Genomic DNA, 15411 nt, shown 5'->3' with positions numbered 1-15411 from the left:
AGATGCTGTGCCAGCATCCCATGAGGAAAGCCACACTAGGACACCAAGCAGTGCAACGGCCTTCTCCTCCTCCCTGCTGCACAACACAGCCTTCAGGCACACATGGGACACTGAAGGGTGTCCTGTGTATTCCATTTACATTTCCTGTGCTTTGGCACAGAAATGACTTTAAAAACAGCCTATTTTCTTCCATTATTGCAGCACAATTTCCCCCAGCAGAGCCCATTGCTTTACTGTCCCACATCCTCCAGAGCAGATTTTTCCTGGGGGCTGAGAGGGGTCATCCACTGCTTCTGCAGGGCTGGGTTTAGAGATGTGTCCCCAGCTGTGCCCAGGCTGGGGAGAGAATGGGCACAGGGACCAACACTGGTCTATCAGCTGCTCCAAGGGGAGCAGAGCTCCAGCCCAGCACGGGGATGGCTCTGGGTCATCAGCCATTCATGTTGCTCCATGATACCCACCTCTCTGCTAAAAAAGAGACAAAGTTGCTCCAAGGTGGGGCCTGGGAGGAATATCTGGGCTCCAGGTGTACTCCCTCCCTTTTCTGGGGAAATGCTTCCCCAGGCTGCCACTCTGAAGCAGCTGGTGTTGCAAGAAGGGCTCATTGCTGTAGGAAAGGATTTGCTAAGATTGAGAAAGACTTTTAGAGAGGACTCTGAAGCTTCAGGAAAGGAAAGCAAGGGGTAGTTGTGCTGCTGTTTGAAGCCATCTCCCACATGGATATTCAGGCACTGGGATGTCCCTTCTGCAGGAGAAAAGGCTGGATGGTTTCCTCCAGCCTTCACCCCTGTCCCACCACCTAGTCTGGATATTAGGAAAAGGTTCTTCACCCAGAGAGAGGGTCACAGTAGTCACAGCACCAACCCTGACAGAGTTTAGGAAGCATTTGGACAACACTCTCAAGGATGATGGGATCCATCACATCAACACATGCTGGGATTCTTGGGATGTCCTGTGCAATGCCAGGAGTTGGACTTGATGTTCCTCGTGGGTCCAACTCAGGACAGTCTATGATTCAATCTGAACATGCCATCAGATTTTGGAAAGAAGAGACCATCATGCTGCTTACAGAGCCAGCACTTAATTCAGCAACACTCTGAGGTCAACCCACTGCCGTGACCCACATCACTTCCCCCTGCTCTGCACATTCAGCACAGCAGGGGAGAGTTTAGTTCTTTCCTCCAAATGAAATCCTTGCAGTGAAGACCAAAAGCTTTTGGAAAAAAACCCCAAACAACACACCACTATAGCAGAATGCCCTTAATTCAACTTCAGGTTTTCAATAAAGAGAAACATCTAAGGGAAATTTGATAACTTGAAGGCAAGGCACACGCTTGCTGCTGAGCTGAGACACCACAGGTTTTTAAAAGCTTTCTGATTTACTTTTAAATAGGAAAGAATGCAAAAGGCAAACCTCATGTGAAGAAAAAAAAAAAAAGAAGAAGTGGGAAACTGAGGCTTGCAAAGGAAACAGGATGAATCACACCATCAGATTTTTTGGGTCACAGGGTTGTTTCTCAGATAATAGCAGAGATCTCTACTTAAATACTCATGATATGGTCCAGCCAAGGGCTGTGGCAGAGGTTTCTCCTCTTGGCTTCACACTTTTATGTGAATCTCACATGAAGGCATCAATATAACACCTCTGTCTTCTCCAGGGGTCTGGAAACAGCAGGACCCTGTGATCTGGAAAGTTTTCTCTGGACTGATGAGCAAGGAAAAAGAAAAGGCTGGCACAGAGGATGTGACAGACTGGCTGAGTCCATGGCTGTGAGTGAGTAAAGGAGGAGCTGTGCCAGCTCTGCCCTGCACTGACACAGGTGTTCCATGTGTCCCTTTGCCATGGGTACAGCCACATGGGACAGCCTGTGCTGGTGGCATTCCCTAATCAGGCAGCACCTGGGCTCACTGCCAGCCACAGCACTGAGACAGCAAGGATCATCATCATGTCATTTGGGGCTCTTTTACCCCTTGCCAGGTGTCTTAGCTTTTCATGCATCTTTCAGTTTATCCCTATGAAAACAATGTCCTGGACTTCAGAAGCAGGTAAGTGGCACAGAGTACAGGAACGAAGAAAGCTAAGGTTTTAATTTCAGCCATGGATGTTGCCAGAAACCACCAAAAGCACTACACTAAAGGCAGAGCATGAAGGGAACTGTGTCCTGCCTCCAGCATAGATGACTTGCTGCTCTGGCATTACCAAGCCCACTGCACTTCCCAGCTGCTCAGAAGTTAAGTCAAGGTACTTTGGTTTTTGGTATTTTTTCCATAAGTTTGTCAGCCTAGTGGGATCAGTAAGAAATACCTGTGCCAAGTGCTGGTCAAATGTTGGTCCTGCTTATCCTGAGCTTGAGTTCTGGTCCCCCAGGGATGTGGTTCTGTGGGGTTTCCCAGGGTTACCCTCCAGCCTGGAAGTTGGATGTAAGGGGAGCAGTTAAGCACCTCCCTTCTTTCTAACCAGTGGCATTGGCACAGCAAACAAAATCAGAGTTTTCAGGATCACAAGCAGGTTTTATTTCCTCACAGTTCCTTCCCCACATCTTGCCCATCTTTTTATCACCATATTTCAGACTTTTGGAATACATCAGCAGTAAAAGAACCCAAAATTGTATTAAAAGTATCTCCAAAACCAGATGAGCTCACTCTGTTTTGTATTTCCCCTCTAACCTGCAAATGAATAAGGTCCTTTCCAAAGTGCCCAGGGCATCTTCCTCTTATCATGAACAGGTACAAAAATCGGGATGCTCATGCAAAGTTTGGGCCATCCAAGCCAGCTCTGTCCAGCTGAAAGAAGAGCCCCAAACTATTTAAGGGCTCAGATGCAATTTAGATTTTTTTTTTTTTTAACAGACATAATTTGCTGAAGATTTAGCTGTACAGTGATTTTCAGGTTCAATTTTAAGTTGCATTTCAGCTGTATTCAGACACAAGAGCATGGTATCTGCCTCCGGTGCAGCTGGAGAGAGGAGCAGACCTGGCCTGCTGAAAGCAGATGCTGCTGCCAAGCTCTTCATCATCTCAAACTCTGCCTGAGAAGTACCAGCACAACAGCAGGTTTTTTTGGATGCTTCCCTTCACATCCCAGCCCAGCCTGACTCTGATTAATTAATGGAGTTTGCTGAAATCCCAGCCCTAGCTACTCTGGCTGCTGCTAGCTACAGCGAACTGCACAGCTGCCTTCCACTCCCACTTGAGAGACTTTGTATTTACCAAGTATTAATTAGATGAATGTGAAGCACCATTTTCTAGGCAGGGGAAATTATCTGCTCTCTCCCTGCCCTGTAACAAGCTCATACTGGGACAAGTCTGAAAAGGGAGCAGGTAGAAGTGGCTCCTTCTTGCTCTGCACATCTGCCACTTTTCATATTTCCCTGCTTGTGCTGCCCCCCTTGACAAGCACTTCACTCCTGCTTGATCTGGAAAGGGAACAGCATTGTGAAAGATGGAGCTGGAGCCTCTCTCCCTTTGCAGTTCACCACCAGAACTGATCCCAGAGACTGTCCTGACAGTCAGACCCACAAAACGGGAAGAGCTGCTGTCTCTGAGGACTCCTCCAAGTGCCAGGAGCTGCTGAACAACTGAGTCTGCTTGGAAAGCACAAGCAATTAATCCTTTTCCTTCCACAAATCCTCCAGACCAGGCTGGGCAGATATTTCTCAGGACTGACCACAGGTAACATTGCCCAGGAGGAGACAAGGGGGCCACCCCAAGAGCTCCCCTACACCTGAAGTGCTACCATTTAATGGAAAACATTCACAGCACAACTGTTCCTCCTGGTGGCAACATCTGCACCATGCATACTGCAGCTGACACCAGTAATTGCAGCATGAAAGGCTTCAAGCAAATAACCCTCTGGAAAAAAAAAATGGAAGAAATGTCATGGACGGCTGAAGGCTGTGACAGAGGGCAAGTGTCAATGGTAAACAACCGGTCAGCTAAATTTAGGAAGGCAGGTTGGGAACTCTCCATGACTGGTTGTGTGACTTCAGTTCAGACCACTGAGTCAACTAAAAACATTTAGCTATGACAGTGATGGGCTTTATAGAGAACTACAAGATAAATGAAGGGAAAAAGGTTATCTAATAATTACTGTCACTGTTTCACATCCAGCTGCATCCTCAGCTCAGCTTGACCTTTGAGGAACAATGAATAATGCACCATTCTGGTGAATGTTCCCCCTTTCTTGACAGACCATCAGCACACTGGTAAGGGAGAACCTCTCCTGTTTGTCCTTTACTCACTGTTTGGTTCATTTGCTTTATGTAAGCAGACCAAAAATGTCCCAGAAAAATATTATATCTGTTTCAAAATAATTCCTTTGTAATTTCACATTGCTAAAATCCACAAAACATTGTTGCTCCAAAATCTGATGCAGGGACAGTAGCAAAGCTCATGTGAAACATGGGATCAAACAGATCTCTCTGTCTTTGGGAACCAACAGGAAACCAGGCTGCAGTGCTGAAGCCACTATCTCCAAGACATCCAGAAACTGATCAAAACCAGGGAGAGATAGACCTGGATTCTGTTTCCAGCTTGGCAATGTTTACATGGTGCACAGGTAAGCCATGCCTTGTACTGAGCTGAATTTTCATGTCCTGCTAAATTGGGCAATGAAACAGAATAGAGAGGTGTGAGGAGTGCTGGGGATGTGCTGCATTGTAGCAAACAGCTGCTGAGCTCTGAGCTGGTCATGAAGTCCCAAGGATGAGGAAGAGTAGGCTTTCTGGGAGACCTTCTGGGAGGGAAAGGTCATAGAACCCCATGGCAATGCAGTGGTTTTCCAAGCTGTAAAATCAATTGCAATTCACCTGCTCTGCGCCATTGCTTGTTCCAGGCAGATCTCTTTAGCCTGGCCCATTTCATGTATCCAAAACTCAGTCTTTTTGTGGGCTTCCACTGGCTTCAGACCAGGCTCTGCCAAAGCAGGGCTGCAGGCACCAAGCCCCATGACCAACCCTTGACCTGGCTCATGTGCAATGGGGAGCAGAGACTTGGGGCACGAGGGTGTCCCAAGAGAGACAGATGGAGGTCACAGTCTCTGGGGCTCTGCTGGCACTGGGCTTTGGGAATGTGTTGAAGTGCCAGTAAGCTGTTTTGGTTGCCAGCTATTAACAAGGGGATCATCCTGGCAAAATTCAAAGTGAACCTCTGCACCTGCTCAGATAAAGCACAAAGATCAAAAGGTCTATGTAAAATTGGGAGAGAAAGGGACAGTCCCACCAACAGCTCTCCCCCAACACTTGGTAGTGTTCACACACGTTATGATATGAAGGATTAGTGGCTGGAGGTCATAGAGAGTTTGTGCTTTCCCCCAGCTTCCCAAGGAGGTGTGAGACCAGTTTCTGCAGGGCTTCAGCCCGGACCATCGAGATGCGCAGCACTTCCTCGTGGTTGGCTTTCTCTTGGCTGTTGTAGCTCATCACTGCTTTGTTGGTGATGAGGGAGATCCCAAGGACTCGGAGACCACAATGCCTGGCTACAATTACCTCTGGGACAGTGCTCATGCCTACAGGAGGAGAGAAAGGACCAGAATGAGTCAGGATTTACACCAAAACAAGATCTCTCCAAGGCTGCACAATCCTACCTCTAAGCACACACCCTTGTCTCATTCCCCCAAGCTCTGTGTCTGAACTCTGTAATAGTTAAAGGCTGTGATATGTACAAGGCTCAAATAGCTGCAGACTACAGTTACAACTCTGCTGAGCACAATAAACCTCCTGCATTTGATCCTTGTGCCACAGCTCCCTCCTCAAGATGTGTCAGACTGCTTGCAGACTTGCTAAGGCAGTACTGATGTGCTGTGTCATTTGGCTCTTCCTTGGCTAAAAAAGCTATTGCAAATAAAAATGGCTTTGAGGGGAGCTGAGCTCCTTTCCTCACACACAACAAATCTGCAGGTATTAATATACAGACTTCCATGAGTAAGGGGTCATGGAAGGAATCATAGCTGGAGGAATCATATGGATCATGGCATTTCGTTTTCTTTTACACAGTTGGGAAAGTATCCATGATTACCATTCCTAAACAAGACTCATAAGGAAGGCTGGTTTGTAGAGAAAAAGCACGGTGAAAATCTTTACAATGTCAGAATTAGAAGAAAAGTACTAGAAAAAGACTTCATTTTTATTGAGCCCCACTCAGTCCTCCTGAAGTGGAGCCATCTGAGCATGAGAGGCTTTGTGTTTGGGAAATAAACACAAAGTTGTGCTGGGATCCCTGTCCTACTCAGCTGTAAGCACAGGGACTTTGTGCAGATCCTCCCAGGAGCTGCACTAAGCCACTGCAGAATGAACCAGAAATACACAGAGCTCATTTCTCCAGCCCCAGGAGACTTAGAGAGTCAAAAACTGAAGCAAGTCAGCCTTGAGCAGAATTAACTGTTCAATCCATGTGCTCAAAGAACCCTGTCAGCCCAGCCTGGCAGCTCACCCACAGCGTCGGCTCCCAGCGCCTGCAGCAGGCGGCACTCGGCGATGGTCTCGTAGCTGGGCCCAGCCTGCAGGCAGTACACTCCTTCCCTGGTGAAGCTCAGGAACCCCAGCTCCTGTGCACTCTCCATGGCCAGGCTGAGCAGATCTTGTTCATAAGCATCTGACATGCAGGGAAACCTCACTCCAAACCTGAAAGGCAGTAAAGGACACAACTGTGTGATCGTGCTACTGCTCCCTCCGTCAGAGTCCAGGGATGGTCATTCTTTAGAGAAAAGGCCAGACCTGCCATGGATGCAATCTCTCTCATTCCACTCTTATCATCAGGTAATTCTGCCATCAGTCATGGCTGGAAGGGACCTTCAAAGGCCATCTCATCAAAACCCATGCAGTGAGCAAGGACATCTTCAGCTAGAACAGGTTGCTCAGAGTCCTGTCCCACCTGACCTTAAACGCTTCCAGGAATGGGATACCTACCTGGGAGTGACATTCCTGCTAGATCTAGTCATCCAAAACTGTCAGCACACAGAGCTTATGGCTGTTGGAAGGTCTGGCACTACTTCCCTTCTGCAGGAACCCTTCTGGAATGATCTTTCAAGGGCTCCTGTCTCTAGGGAGCACTGATGGCCAGTTCTCTCTCTCCTCAGTAACTGCTCATGATGTCTTTAAACATTCCCCACCAGACAGCTGCTGCTCTGAGGCACAGAGTCCCTCAGGCTGTCCCTGGATGGAGGTTTGAGCCTGGCCTGATGGAGCATCAGTCCCTACATTTAAGGCCCATCACAGGCAGCTACTTTACATTTTGGTGCTCCAGGGCCATATTTTAGGTAGCTTTCATCTTCTGCTTCAAGACTGGGTCTCTTGCTTTTGGTCTTAAAATAGCAGCTCAGTCCTTCTCCTGCTGGAGTAGATGGCAAAAATTGTTATGCTGCCACTGAGGAAACCTGGAAAATAAACTCCCAGCCATGTTCACCAATGCAGTTCAGTAGGAGTGGACCAGGTCCCTCATTTATGCTATTAAATCTTCTGCTTGTTTACATGTTCTTCCAGCTGAATGCTTAGGACAGTAGGTGGCTTATTTTGTTTTTATAAACACTAAATATTATATAAATAAAAACAAACTTACCCTTCTGGTCTAAGGTAATAAGTATTCATCACCATGAAAATTGCTTCCCTTTTCTGAAGGATGGCCAGCAATGCAGAAGCCCAATCCCTAATTTATTAAAAAAATATTATTTCCACATCACTTCATTGCCTCTAGTTTTGCTCTGTTGTGCTTAGATAAATCCTTCCTGGTAGCTCAGCTGGACAGGATTTTAGGAGTTTGCTCAGCTAAATCTCTGCAATACTTTGAAACCTGATTCATAAAGACCTCTTGCTCATTTTGATGCCTTGGTCAGCAGTACAGAAGTCACCTCCCAGAGCACTGCAGTCTTCACCAAGAAGCTGCTTTGGGGAGGCAATGAGGCAGCTATGCTGCCTTTGAACGCTGTCCAGATGCAGTTGTTTGATTGGAGTTTCTCCTCCTGCTCCAGAGCAATTATGCAAGCCCAGAGAGCTTTAAACACTCCATGTAGCTTCTCTGCTTTTGATCACTTTCCTTCAACCCACGGCAATACCTACAAAAATGTAAAGATGTTCCACTTCGGATGGGTACTGTCCTCTTGCCATGGAATAGCAGCACAGTGATTATTTCTCTTGAGGCAGCTGCCAGCCCCTTTCAGGTTCTTTCAGAAGCAAGAGCCAGGTCTGCTGTTACATCAGGAAGGAACTAACTGAAAACCAGGCAGGCCACCCTACTCTCAGCAGAACTTTCTCTCTGGAAAGATCTGAGGACAATCCAGATGCCTGCCCTGCAAACATGTCCATTTTTCATGATGGGCCTTCCACCTTACCAGTCTGATGGTGTCTTGGAAGGATTTTGGGATCATAAATTCATTTTGGATGGGACCTTGAGGTCATCTAGTCCAGCATCCTGCTCAAAGCAAATCCAAATCTGGTGGCAACTGCAGTTCAGGGGTGAGGATATGTTAGAAGCTCCTCTCTGCACTCTCAGTAAGGTAAAGGTTCTGCTGCACAGCCAGTAAAGGAAACCTGACTTCCCAGTTCAGCCAGCAGAAGGTGGCTCTTGTAGATCTCAAGGTCTCTAAAGAAGCTGCCAAGACAACTGCCTCTCATCACAGCAATGCCTTCAGTGAATGCAAAGGCACTCCAGTTTGAAGACCTGGATACAGCAGTGGTGATCAGGAGATTTAGAGGTTTCATCTTTGCTCTGCTCTCCATTTACTGCCTGGCCTCTGCTGTACCCAATTCCATCACACCAGAAAAGGCTGTTGATAAACCCAGGCTGGAGACAGCACAACTCACTGATTGCTCAGTTAAGAGGAACCAACAGAGAGAGGGGCTGATAAGAAGAGGAGCAGTGTGTGTCTTCAGCAGATGGTACAGCTGGTCATGTCAGGAGAAGGATCAGAAGCCTACTTGTACAAAACAAAACCTTCTGGGGGTTTGTGTGTAAGATCCTTGTAGGCTTGTACAAGTAAGCAACAGCCAAGGGAAGGCAGGGCAGGCCTGCACATACAGCTACTGCTGTAACTCTTCCCTTGTGGTTACCTGGAGTCAAACTCTGCCTCTCAGTAAATATTTGTCAGTAGGCACAACTGGCAGTCCCAGCCCATGGCTGAAGGGAGAAAGGATAAATTGGTAACAACGGAACCGATGCCTTCTTACCGCTCATCGTTTGGTCCACGCAGGGGATTCTGCCCTCCCAAGCCAAACAAGCTGATGTGATCCCTTATGAACATGATGTCCCCCACTTGGAAGTGGGGATTCAGACCTCCAGCAGCATTAGTGACAATCAAGATCTCCACCCCCAGGAGAAAGAACACCCTGATGGGAAAGGTGACCTGCAAGAACCAAAAGCATATGTGCAATGAGTATCACAGTCAACAGACAGCCACTGCTACTGCATTTGTAATGTCACAATTTGTGGATGCAAAGAGCCTACATATGGAGACAAAACAACCTTCTGCAATTTTAAACACTCCTCTAATTTAAATAGAATGTTAATGCTTTTTAAACAAATTGAACGTAATCCTGCAATGAAACAAAATCTTGTATTAGAATCCAAGACAACATTTCCCACAGTTGTACTAAGGTCAAATAAAGGTGGTACAGAAAGAACATGCAGATAGTTTTTGCTCACTGCCAAGGTCTTGCAGAGATCAAGCCACTGTGCTGATTGAAGTAACTACTTATGCACATGGACTTGGAGAGTAATCCAAAGCTAAGGAACATTTGGGAGCTGGAGAAAAAAAAAATTATAGAAGTTTGATTTTGAGGAGTCACAAAGGAATTTGATGATACCTGCTATCAATCAAATGCTACTGTGAGCAAAACATTTCCTAGTAATGGGCACCACTTCTTCAAGAAGTAAGTTAATTTTAATAGACAAACATGTCTTGATAAAGCTAATTTTGTATTGAGTGATTTTAAAATAGCTGGTTTTCTATAAGAAGTTGGGTCGTGCCAAAAATCACAGTTTATATCCAAATGCAAACAACCTCAATGCAAAAAAGGAAAATCACAGAGCTATACAAATTTAAAAAAGAGCCAATAAATAAATATTATTGTTGTTTTCTAGCAGAAAAGTACATATGTGCATGGTAGGTAATATAAATCTCCACACATTCCAGTATGTTGGCTGGGAGGATATAGCAGCTTGCAGTAGCCTGGGAATTTTTTCTAGGGAAAAAAAAGCTGTAAACTATACAAATGCAATAGAAGATTAAAATAGATTATTCTTATTGAAGTTTTCTCATTGCTGATTTAAATCATGATTACACTGACTAAGTTAAAGCATGTAAATAATCTGCCTTATATGATAAACTATTTCCCTCTGTGAGAGTAGCAGGGTCAGCCAATTTGTGTGGCTGTGCAGCATCACCTTCACTCAGCAGAAGCCAACTACCTCTTGGTTTGAACTCCCAATTTTATTTTTTGGGGGCAGATCTGAAATCTAAGAAAGACTCATTTCAAGAGCACTGTAAGTTCATTACAAGAGCTAACATCCTGCATTTAGACAGCAAGGCAAGCAGACACTTCTGCAGCTTTTACAACACCTCTCCCCTAAGTGAAAGTTTTCCTTAAGGAGAACTCACCGTGCTGAGAGAGTAGCCTTCATAGGAGTGGAAACGTCCCTGCATGCACACGCAGGGCTGTCCATTCAGCTCCCCAAACACCAATCTGCCAACATGCCCTGACACTGGAAATTAACAAAGTGTCATTTTAGTTACAGGTCTCAAGGAATTTGACTTTAGGGGGATCTGTTAATTGATGATTTTGCTTTACCGCAGGGCCAAGCACTGCAAAAGCAGGAGCTGGAAATCAAATAAATAAATAAATACCTATCAAAAAGTAGGGCCCCCAATGAAGGAAATGATTGGCATCTGGCTCTAAGGCTTTGGAATGCTGAACGCTCACCTTATTAAAATTATACTATATTACAACTATACAATAATTATATTATAAAGAATACTAAAGAATACTAAAGAAAACTCATGTCTCCTAACAGTCAGGACACAGCTTTTTCCATTTGTCAAGGAAACAAAACAATCTTCAGCAGAATCTAATTGACAAATCACTTTGGATAAACAATCTCCATAACGCATTCCAAAGGTGCAAAACAACAGGAGCAGCAAGCAGAGATAAGAATTGTTTTCCCTTCTTCTCTGAGGTTTTCTTGCTGCCTTTCCCAGAAGAAATTCTTGGGAAATTGGGCTTTGCTTTTCTCTGTAAAGAGAATTGTGGCTACAAACACCTATATCTGTGCTATGATATTTATGGTTCTTTACTGTGAACACACATTTCACCAGTGTGGGACTGGTTTGCAGACTTGAGCGATCCCTGTGTGAGGCTCTGCTGCAGGCTGCTGGTGGGTGGGGTGCTGATGGCCTGAGTTGTGCTCACCTGAGCTCCGTGGGAAGTGAGGGATGTCCTCATACAGGAAGACTGTCCTGCTGTCCAGCATGTCAGCCAGACCTCCGAGCCCAGAGCCGCAGACGATGGCGATCCTGGGCCGCCGGGCAGCACGGGCACGCAGCCAGTCTGCTGCTTCCTTACACACCTCATAGCTGTTTCTGCAGGAGGAGAACAGGTCAGGGAGACTTACCAGCCCATTCAAAGAACAAGCTTCAAAGGATAAAAGTCCTGAAAAGGTGCAGAGAAAAAGAAATTTCATTAAGACTATAATAATAGAAGCTTCACTGCTATTATTGAAGATGCATCACTTTTGATCTCCTGTATTTTACCCCTGACTACAGGGAAAGCATTTGAATCCCCTTGGCTGGTTTCATTCTGTAGATGAAGAATGGCTAATGATACCCAGATCACAGAAATGTCACAAGGCAAAACCACTCCTGCTTCTGATGGGCTCTGGTTTCTCCTGAGTTCCAAAAGAAAGGGAAAAGCACAATTAGACTGGGAAATGCCAACCTGTATGAGTGTGCATGGGGATGTCCAGCCTTTGATAGGGAAATACAAATGTGTGGAGTTCTAAAGACACCTGAACAACACAGCTGTAATGCTGTGCTGATGAAGGAGTAGACACTGTCATCTGCAGCATGTAAAGACTCAGGTAAACTTCTGAGACATGGGTCAAGCATCATCTACAGAGATGGAGAAGGCAATCTCTGTAAGTGCTGAGTGCCATCAGCTCCCACTACTTCTAGGCTGGTACCACATGTCAGACACCCACCCTCTCGACACCTCGTGCCTTCAGTACAGAAGGATAAATGTGGAGATCTTACTCAGCCTCTTCTCTCCCACAGAGTGGGCATGGGATAACACCTGCAGCCCAGACATAGCCAAGAGGCCTAATGGCATCAGCCTCCATCAAAACAAGTGAAAACCAGGAATTTGGGCTCCAGAGTTTAAAGCGATTCAAGAGGGAGACTTGGCAAATACCTTGGTTAAAAAAAGTCTTATCCAGCAGGAAGCCCCATTGAAGGTGGGATAGAAGTTGGCATTACAGTACCTGTTGTACATCTGTCTCATGGGAAAGGGGAAGAGTTCAACTTTCAACCTCTTAGCCCACTATTCAGATGCCTTAATCACAGTTTTGAAACACAATCAACAGCAAAATAATCCTATAATCCTGTTTCCAATAGGACAATGCAGACACTTTCTGAAAGTCAATATCAAGGTTGATTGGAAACTATCCTCAAAAGCAGGAGTACTAATAGCAGTTCTTGGAAGCAACTCAATCATTACCATTGATGAGTAGAATTAATGACTGTACATGGTAGAGGACTGGGTCCTGGAGTGAACCCACAGGGAGGGGCAGCAGTTCTCTCTATGAAAACTTGATCTGACTATTGAGAGGTGAGGAAATCAGATACTGTGAGGTTGCAGGTGATGTAAAATCGACTGGAGGTGCTGATAGGCAGTCACTATCTATCCAGGAATGCTTCTTTTGGTTCTTTTTTACCAAGTCTCTTTTTTCAAGGAGTGTAAATCTTAGCAATGCTGTGATGCTGCTCTCAGCAGTCTTAGAGGATAGACAGAAAAGCTTTCTGAAGTGAGGTGCTCCTCACTCTAGGAGGTCTCAGGCCACTAAGAGGATTTGACTGTGCATGTACAACTGGTTCCTCCAACTAAAGTACCAGATATTGAAACAAAGGTTCTCAATTATATGCTTTTTCCTTCTTTATACTGACAGGGTCAATAGGTGCTGCACAGGTGTTTTCTGTGAGCATTTATCCTCTTAACTGTCTAGTTACTACTCTAAGTTCTATCCAGCATATGATACCTCAAACTTACAGTCCTAGTTACAAACTGTGATGTCAAAAATACCCAAAAATATCATAAACTTGCAATCCAGTGGGAAGAAATAACTTCCATACACATAGATTAAAATGAAGAGTCATACTTAGCTGAAGTACTTTTCAAAGGAAAAGTTTGGAAATAAGAGAGTTTATTTACCATCACATACTGAATTTTCTAAGTGCATCATGAGCTCCTGAAATAAGCAGGAGCTGTAAAAATGACATTAATAAAGACTACACTTGACTACGCTATCACTTCCTCCCAGACAAAAGCTCTAAAAGTGCTTTACATATATTAATGAACAATTCCCCCCAGTTTCTCTGCTGAATAACTGTAATCCTTGTTTAGAAATTCAAGGGAACCAAGAGAATTTATATGTAATGCCCAAGGTTTTGACATACCTGTGGCAGGCATGAGAAAAGAACAAGGTCACCAGGATCTGCTCTTCCTCATGACCATAATACTGCTTGTTTCAGTTTGCAGTTTGTTGGGGTTTTTTTTAAGTGCATAAACAATTGCAAAATAATATTAAAGAATGGATATTAATCCTATATCCTCAGAAATTTTAGGAATGTGGGATGGAACCCATTCAATGTCTGCTGAAGACATCAGGACTGACTGAGCTATGCCAAGATACAGTGGATTTTTTTCCTTTTAAACAGAAGATATTAAAATACTTCTTAACCAAAGAAGTAAATCTCCCATGCTGCATATGTTCCCTTGCCTGAAAGGAGCTCCAGCAAGTGCACAGGGGCCTGACAGAGCCTGGCCATCCCAAAAGCTTTGGGCACATCAGAGCTGTCCCCAGTGCTGAGAGCACAGAGATGCCAAAATTAATCTGCTTGCAGTATTTAGCTTTCAGAAACCTCCCGGATGACATCAAAGGGACTGGCAAGCACTGATAATTTCTGAATGCAAGGGAGATACCTGCTCAGCAGGAGCAAAGGGGGAGTTTGACCCATGGGTCACCCAGCAGACTGTTCAGCATGGAACTGCATGAGCACAAGGCCTGAGCAAGCTTTTTGACAGCTTGAATTAATACATGTAGCACAAAGGCCCCTCTAGCTGCTCTAACAATGCACACCTAATAATAGTGCTCGGTAGCATCGCTTTGGATTAAATCACAGGATCAGCTGAAAACACAATCCCCTTTATTGTGATTGCTGTCATCCACTGGAGAAACACATCTGTTCCAAAACACAGGACTGTCACCGGTGACAGATCTTTTATGGCATGAAAAAAACCCCACTCTTATGTGCTTCTAAGTTGGCTGAAAGCAAATCTACGTAAAAAAGCAGACATATCCCAATAAACAGCTAAAGCATTATGTTTGGGGGCACATGGCCATAAGTATTCACAGTCTGTGCCTCTCCACAGGAGATATTTGCCTCTTCTGGCCCATAACCTCTCCCAAGGTCACCTACTCGCTGCCATATTTCATAATACCAGCACCTGCACAGGCAGATGGCCAGATTGCTCTCCAGTAATAAGATGTTTACTTCTGAGCAGCCTTTGTCTGACATTTATTGAGTACCCAGTAGAAAGGAAACAAGGTGAAGAAAAGAGATGTAATTTTGTTAGCCCCATCCAGCTTGGATGTCCGTGCATCCCCTATTTCACAGCACCTTACCTGTCTTCCTCTGCATAGGCCATCCTCCTCCTCTCTGGTTAACCAAAAGAAGGGGATGGTTGCTGGAAATGGAGCTGCAGCGTTTTATTTGACCCAAGAGCAGAGGCCAATTGAACCTGCAGAAGCTGCTGCTGTCTCTGGCAGTGAGTCAGGGAAGTGTGTCCCAGCTTCTCTCTGCTGTCCCCTGAGCATCTCTAATCCCCGAATAGGAGGGGCATGGTCAGGACATCTGCTTTTCTGGCCTCACCCCACATGACACACATGCTCTAGAGCTCTGCAGAAAGCTTACACGCATGCACACACACACACTGTAATGCAGATTAAGCCTAGAAATTTCACACGCACGCACACAACTTTTCAGTGGCTGACAAGGGATCTGCCTGGATTTGCACCTCTTGCATCACCTGGGAACCAGCTGGAGTCACCTGCTCCTGTGCAATTCAAACCCCTGGGAGTGTGCAGACCCTGTGAGATGACCTGTAGCACCTACCACTGACACCAGACCTTTCCACATCTCACATCATTGCC

At 45.4% G+C, this 15411-nt stretch overlaps 1 protein-coding gene across 1 annotated transcript; it reads right to left on the bottom strand.

The window, feature by feature from the left end:
* Positions 1 to 5288: 5288 nt before the first annotated feature.
* Positions 5289 to 14906, bottom strand: PNP (purine nucleoside phosphorylase). The gene is made up of 6 exons (XM_009090859.3): positions 14884 to 14906; positions 11397 to 11566; positions 10589 to 10692; positions 9159 to 9334; positions 6430 to 6620; positions 5289 to 5506 (listed from the first exon to the last, which is right to left on the bottom strand). Exons 1-6 carry the CDS (start codon positions 14904 to 14906, stop codon positions 5289 to 5291), a joined length of 882 nt encoding a protein of 293 aa, XP_009089107.3.
* Between the last annotated feature and the right edge of the window lie 505 nt (positions 14907 to 15411).

Source organism: Serinus canaria, chromosome 11 (assembly GCF_022539315.1).
Source record: "Serinus canaria isolate serCan28SL12 chromosome 11, serCan2020, whole genome shotgun sequence".
Taxonomy (NCBI): domain Eukaryota; kingdom Metazoa; phylum Chordata; class Aves; order Passeriformes; family Fringillidae; genus Serinus; species Serinus canaria.
Note: the sequence above shows the minus strand (reverse complement) of the source record. Positions and strands in the feature narration are given on the sequence as shown.

Coding starts and splice junctions, on each gene's coding strand:
- PNP (XM_009090859.3), bottom strand. CDS start 14,906: ATGGCCTATGCAGAGGAAGACAG. Junction 9,335..10,588: donor AAGGCTACTCTCTCAGCACG/GTGAGTTCTCCT, acceptor TGGTTCTTGCAG/GTCACCTTTCCCATCAGGGT. Junction 6,621..9,158: donor CGTGGACCAAACGATGAGCG/GTAAGAAGGCAT, acceptor ACTGCCTTTCAG/GTTTGGAGTGAGGTTTCCCT.